Below are 7,466 nucleotides of genomic sequence, written 5' to 3'. Positions count from 1 at the left end.
AAATGTTTTTAATCTATTTTTCATGTTTTAAAAATAACTTTTATTTATGATTTTTTATTTTAGTTATTTTCTATATTTGTATAATTATTTTTTAAAATCATGCTAAAAAAACAAGTAAAAACAATGGCTGAAAACACATTGTTTTCTAATTATAAAACCTATTTTCCTATATTTTTGTTTTAGAAAATAGAAAACTGTTTTAAAAAATAATTGACAACCAAGGACCAAGTTTTCTAACTCTTGGATGCCTTGCATTGGTAGAAGTACCAATCTTTTCTTTACACTATCTTCAAAGGTAATCTAACTATTAATTTGAATGTAATGCTAAATACCTCATAATATAGAAAAATGCCCCTATGATTCTTTGTTTGTTTTTTGTTTTGAAAATAACTACAATCATACCTTCTAAAGGAGAGAATTGTTCACGTTGTTTGGCGTTTTCCTAAATTTCTGCATCAACCAGAATACTAAGGTCAATGATTCTAGTCCATTGATGGGTTGACATCATATCAACTAGTGCTTCTATACATATATTTCATGCACACATATAACCTCAACTCGACCGGAAGGGAATTCAAGCAGCAACGGAATCCATTTCTAGTCTGCATAATTGTGTTTTTGCACACATGTGACTGACCTTCACAGGCCACCAACTACAAACCAACCCCAACATGACCTCAAATGGTATGTCCATTGTGTAAACTAATAAACATAGATCCTTTAGAGAATTTACCAGTCATGAGTTCAGGACGTAGTGCCAATGCAGTCTGGTATCAGCACAATACACCCAGAAGTTTTCCGACTCACGAGGTCTGCATGTGCCTGTGCAGCTTGTGACAAGGGGTATGTGTGATTTACACGAACCCGTAAGACACCTGAAGCAACATTAGCAAACACCTCTCCAGCTGCTTCCAGTAGCTCATCTCGGGTTGCAGTGTATTGCATGAGGGAAGGCCTTGTCAAGAAGAGGGACTTAGCACCCAGAGATGGTAATGGTACTGGATCTGGTATACCTGATGACTGTCCAAAATTCACCATGAACCCACGAGCCCTTAAGCATGCCAATGATCCCTGGATATGATAACTTGACAATTAGAAACTTTTTACCACCAAATCTAAAGTAAAACTTGGAACTCCGGGAACTGAACTTGACCTACAAATTGGTCACCCTAGGTGGTTGTGAAATTGGCTTAATGTCACTCTGTTGGTTAAGAATCAGTTTTTATGACACTGGGTTAGTTTAACATTAAGGTTGACAATCTTCATTTAAATATAACATTCTAATTTATGTCTAAACTGAAAAAACCCCAAAAGTAAACACAGGCAGCACATGAACAAAGGGAGAAAAGAAAAAGAAAAAGAAAAAGGATAGAGTTAGCCATACGGCCAGTGGGAGCACATGAGAATAGAGCTAGCTTTCATGAGAATAGAGTTAACCTTGTGATAAACTGTAGTAACTAAAGATTTGTAGTTTCTTTTGATCATGATGATAGAATGGTCATTACCTGAAAGGTGTCTTTTCCTACAGAATCATAAACAACATGAACCCCATTGCCAGAAGTAATCTCATTGACCCGAGCAACAAAATCCTCTTCCTTATAAATTATGACATGGTGACAACCATCCTCCTTGGCTTGAACTGCCTTCTCATTTGTTGAAACAGTTCCAATTACAGTGGCGCCAAGGGCATTTGCCCACTGGCATAATAGAGACCCAACTCCACCAGCTGCTGCATGGACAAGGACTATGTGTCCAGGTTCAACCTGAAATGGCAAGAAATTTAGATCCTTAGAATGACTAAAGAGTGAATCTATGATGCAAATAATGCTATCTTCTAATTATTTCAGTAATGCAAATGTGGAGATGGAGACACAAATAACTAGCTTCTTCTTCCTTCGGTTGCTTCTCAAATGGTTCAGCCAGATACCTGACCACCAGATTCAATGGGTTGGCTCAGTTCGGTTCTACAGGGTATTCAATTCAGCCATTGCTTTGTCACATTCTGAACCCAAGAATGCAGGTTTTGGGTTCTGGGATGACCTGGGTAAACCAACCTAGACTGCAAACTGGGCCCTACATAACATGTAGTATTCTGTATAATGCATGTATGAACAGTTCCATTGTGCTATTCTCTTTTTCATGTCAAGTGCATCAGAATTTTGTAATGTAAGCCCTCCAACAGTTGTTGAATAGCATACAGAGAGAGGCTTGATTTAGCCCACGTCTTTTATTCAAGGGTTTGGCTGTCACCAAAAACTGAGAATCTTTTTGGGCTTATTTATATGGTTTTACCATACTAAGTTAACATGCTTTTTAAAGGTTTCTTGAAATGCTGAACATAAAGAACTGGATTTATTTTGGTTCTAGGATTTCTTAAGGGGTTTGTGTGTTAGAATCCTGATACTGCACAAAAGTCAGACTTTTAAGTACAACTCAAACTAAACAAACCAATCTGATCATTGTCCTGATTGGTTAGGCAAAACTGGATTTGGTTTATGGAACTCAACTAAGCAAGGTTAGTTCACTTCTAGGTTGGCTATAAACTAACCTGAACTGAGTTGCATAATAATATAAAGGATTTATTTTATTTTATCTTAGAGCAACACTTAGATTATCTGTGAAATACTTATTTTGTATTTTTTGACTTTTTTTTTTCTTTTTTGTTTGATTGAATGGACAACCTACTTACATTTTGAATAAGATAGCAGTTTTGAAATCACATTTGGCATTTCAAAACATTACCTCAGATATTAATTTCTGTAAAAATTTACAAACAGTTTTCCTTCGCTTTTATAGATTCCCTTGACTTAAAGAAATATATCAAATTGTCAAATTGCCCATGATCTTGACATGAGATTAATGTTAAATTCTTAAAATCATTAACAGAATCTTCATCATATAAGTAATAGACATGCCATAAAAAGATCTACATCATATGAAGAGTAGGATCTATATTATTATCTTAACCTGATATTTCCATACTCTTTTGGACCATTGTTGTTACCATATTTTGGTTAAAAGCAACTAAAGTTAAGTCATCCCTATGTTATATGGACTCGAGAGGTCAGCTGCTGTGCATGTGTCCCATTTGTTTAATTCACAGATCTTGTGACACAGGGACACAGAGATGAGGCTAAATAATCTAATGCAATTAAAGGTAACAAACAATTGACTCAAACCTATGTTACATTAACTCCAGTACAAGTGTCCATTGATGGTGTCTGTCTAAGCATCAAATTCGTCTAGGACACAAGGATTTGGCTAAATAATCTAATTACCCTTTTCTATCATACTAACCCATATTCAAATTGAAGTGCATTACTAAGGTCTCAAATTTCCAACATTAGCTTAAGGTTGCTTATGGTGTAATAGGGACTTGTTCTTTGTGTTTGTTGAACAACCTACTGAATATATATTCAAACTCTTGTCATGTCATGTCATGTCATGTCCAGCAAGGGCTTTACATATTTTGAAGCGTCCATGTAAAATAAACTCGTACAAATAGATAAAGTGGATTATCAAAACAAGGCCATGCAGCAAACCTGAAACAATTGAGAGAAAAAAATGGAACAATGACAATAATAGCAATAATTATCATACTTATTACTATGCAGTTATATGCACCTGCCTAAATAAAATATTTATATAATAACATGCACACGTTTGGGCTTGCATATTCTCAGAGGATTTCAATGAACACAGATTAGGATAACAAAATCAGAACTTCTTCCCATTCAAAACTTATGTCATACCCTAATTTTAATGAATTTTTGTGACCAACTCAAAATGCCATTGGATGAACATTTAACCTACCTTGAAGCAGCGGCGGACAAGAAAATGAGCTGTCATACCCTTAAGCATGATTGATGCTCCAACAGTAGGGTCAATAGAAGGAGGTACTGGCACCACCTTGTCTGCAGGAAGAATCTGCTCTTCACTATATGAGCCCATTGGGGTACCAGCATAAGCAACAACATCTCCAACTTTCCTGCCTGTTATACCAGGGCCCACAGCTGTCACCACTCCAACAGCCTCCATACCTGCAACAGAGGAAAACTCTTGAAAATTAGCTAGTTTCACTTTATAACCTAGAATCAAAATGGTAAATCCATTTCAAATTCCTGCACTAAGAAAAAATTCTTAAGATCTCCACATATATCATGACTTTTAAAGTCTCAAAAAATGAAAAAACCAATCTTCAAAAGATCCATTTGAGAGTTCAATGATCAATCCTTACAGCAAAACAGAAAATTACATTAGGATTCTAAGATCTTGCTTTCCACAATTCTTGCAAAAGCTCATGCAAAATGTCATGTGATTTGTTAAGCTAAAAATTCATGAGCCCATTTGTCTAATTTCTTTTTATTTATTTATTTTCATATAAGTTTCTGGTTTCACTTCATTGATAAAGAATGGCTCCATATTATATGGGGAACAGGTAGAAACAAACACCAAACTTATCTTGCAAAAAATAATAATTAAGGTACCAAATTTCAGTCTCCTCGTTGGCTGTCTTGCAAAAACAAAGTTATGGATAACAAGGATAATGGAAGGAGCAACTTTCCATGGAGGGAACAGTAGGACCAATATTGTGCAACTTTTTTTCCCTAATACATGAGGATTTATTGAAATAAAGAGAGGTACTAGGATGATACATCCTTTGAAACAGCAACAAAAGAAACAAAAAATATAAAACCAAGAGTGGTTGTGATGTGCAAGACTGCAAGACTAAATCATTTTTCCCAAACTGATGACTCATGGAAGCGACACTATCACAATAGTTTTACATTCAGGAAATAGTATATGCAGTTGGGCCACATTGTTCAAGGTCTAAAACAGTGATGCAAGTTCATGTTTTTGGATATTAAAAAAAACTCACCCAGGTTTTGTCACAGTTTGAAATGGGAGAAATGTGCTTAACCAGCTAGAAAGAGGATTTTATTTTTTTTTCCTTTTCGTTTTGTTTTGTTTTGTTTTGTGCCATGCAGGTTGAGAGAATCAGTAACTTTTCCAGCAGTAATGAAGGTGGATGGTCTGGCTATGGATGAGTTCAATTTAAATATAGATGAAATCAAGGTTCCTCAGTATTGACAGGAACCGCATATGGTAAATAGACATTTGATACCACAGTGCTTTGTGCAGCAAATAACAGTAAAGAACATAAATGCTAAAAGATGGATCAAAAAGGGCTCTTAATTGTCTCCTTTATAGCAGTAGGTTCAAATTGAAGAACAATTCTTAAAGTGTTAATGAGATTTGTTGGAGCATGATATATATTGTGGGGCAAGTCCTATGAAGCTTAAGCTTTTAGGAAAATTAGTTACTTAACATGGTATCAGAGTCCTAGTTATTCCATTTAATTATCTATGATCACAACTTTGTCACACACTAGTGTGTTCCCATGATGATAAGAACACTTGGGATTGCATAGGATATGAATTTTAATATGTCATTCTTTTTGTGGCTGGAATGTTTCATAATAGCTCTTATACCCTAAAAAATGCATCCTGAAGCACTTGACTGTTCTCCTGAAAAGAATATTCCTCGCGGTAAGATGTTTACCATCAGCAATTGTATCCTTATTTTACTCATCTTCATAAGCAATCATTTTATGTATCAGTCATAATACTTTCCTTTAGACAATTAAACATGGGAAGACAAAGCAATCAGAAAGTGATGCCCTGCTATATTTGAAATTTAGGCTTGCAAATGAAGCAATCACAAATGATATATGCCCTAACCAGGACGTTAGGAATCACTTAGTTGTATCTACTTATTCATCATTCTACTTTCAATCTTGATAGGAACGAGATTTTCTTCCTTAGTGAAGAAGAAGAAATAAAACAAACCTGGGGTAAATGGCATTGTAGCGGCCTTATAAACTCCTTTGCAGTAGTAGATATCAATGAAGTTAACCCCGATGGCCTGGTTCTTCACACAGATCTCACCCTCATTTGGCTCTCCTATTTCAACATCCTCCCACTTCAGGACCTATCATCATTTTGATCTTCTAATAAGTAAAAATGGGCAACAATAATGTTGGAAGCACATGCATATATGGTGCTCCAAAATTAGAGCTACTCCAATCAGAACATAATATATGGAAATTGTAGCAAATTGTAAATAAAAAGGTCAACAATTCAAATGAAATCATGATGCAGAACAGGGAAGTGAAATGCAAGGAGGGTAAATGTTTAGAATCACTTAAAGAACTCTAGGAATCACTCCTAGAAACCTTTAGGCTTCTAGCCGAAGTAATCTTTTTATCTCACAAAGAAAATAGTGGATGTTGGAAATTTTTATCATTCATTCTTTGATTCTCTAAGCAGATTGCATATCACAAGTTTTTTACTGATAAAATTGAAATTGATATAGTCCAAATTCATCCACCATATAATATCTGCGAGTTGTTACGACTAACCAAACTAAAGCATGACCCAACACCATTGCATTCCAAATACAACTAATGTTAATCATTAGGAATATATCAACGATCAACATAATCTTCCCAATTTGTCCATAATCAACATGAACCTTACAAGAAATGACCAACTAGCAGATAACCCAAACAAGGAAAAAAAAAAAAAAAAAGGGCATAACTTTTTCAAGACAAGAAACAGAGGAACTTCAATAGAAATGATGTAGCCCTGCTCTCGGTTGCTGAGAAAAACTGGGGAAAAGAAAGAAATTGTTAAAGATCTGGATTCTCAAAATCAACATCCACCTCGAGAGACCCCAGATCATAGACTGGGCTTGGTCAAGGGAAGGACTTTTTGTTTTCTCAGCAACCAAACAGAGCAAACAGGCAAAACATGAAATTGGGAATTACAGCACAGAATTGGGTTTGTTCCAAATGGATTTAATGAAGCAGGGTAACCGAGATTTTAGAAAAAAAGAGAGGGAGAAAGAGAAACAGACCTCAGGACCACCAAGTTCATGAACCCTGATGGCTTTTACCATGGTTGCAGCTGCTGAAGTGAAAAATGCCCTAGGCACTGGTTTGGCAGTGATTTTGGGTTGTAAGGAGGTGTTCCCCTTCTTACTGAGCAGTGTGTGGAGTAGAATTGGTAATGGCCTTTTCTGGTGACGGCCTGAAACAAATGGGTTTGGGAGTAGATGATCGTGATGTAATCCTTGACTTGTAAAACTCATTTTGTAAAATATTACTCATTTTGTAAACTCTTAAACCCTCCATTTTTTTACCTCATTTACCAAAATACCCTTTTTTTTTTAATAAAAAAACCAAAATTTTAAGCCTGAATACTTTAAATGATAAATGGTATTTAGGGTAAAAACAGATTATTTTTCAAATACAAATATAAGAAGTGTCAGATTCACAATTTTAGGGATTATTTTATTCTTTTAAATAATTAATTCTAAACAATAATCTTTAACTGTGTTTTTTTTTGCACAATGAAATATGTCAATGTTAATAACTGAATTGAATGAGTAATTTCATCATTTAT

General features: G+C 35.1%; 1 protein-coding gene across 1 annotated transcript; it reads right to left on the bottom strand.

Moving 5' to 3' along the window:
* Positions 1-468: 468 nt before the first annotated feature.
* LOC117910569 (2-haloacrylate reductase-like) lies at positions 469-7,132 on the bottom strand. Its single transcript, XM_034824672.1, has 5 exons — positions 6,919-7,132; positions 5,850-5,991; positions 3,814-4,040; positions 1,506-1,763; positions 469-1,071 (listed from the first exon to the last, which is right to left on the bottom strand). The coding sequence occupies exons 1-5, from the start codon at positions 6,958-6,960 to the stop codon at positions 745-747; spliced, it is 996 nt and encodes a 331-aa protein (XP_034680563.1). The 5' UTR covers positions 6,961-7,132; the 3' UTR covers positions 469-744.
* Between the last annotated feature and the right edge of the window lie 334 nt (positions 7,133-7,466).

Source organism: Vitis riparia, unplaced genomic scaffold (assembly GCF_004353265.1).
Source record: "Vitis riparia cultivar Riparia Gloire de Montpellier isolate 1030 unplaced genomic scaffold, EGFV_Vit.rip_1.0 scaffold781_pilon_pilon, whole genome shotgun sequence".
NCBI classification, from domain to species: Eukaryota; Viridiplantae; Streptophyta; class Magnoliopsida; order Vitales; family Vitaceae; genus Vitis; species Vitis riparia.
This window is presented reverse-complemented; position numbering and strand designations above follow the sequence as displayed.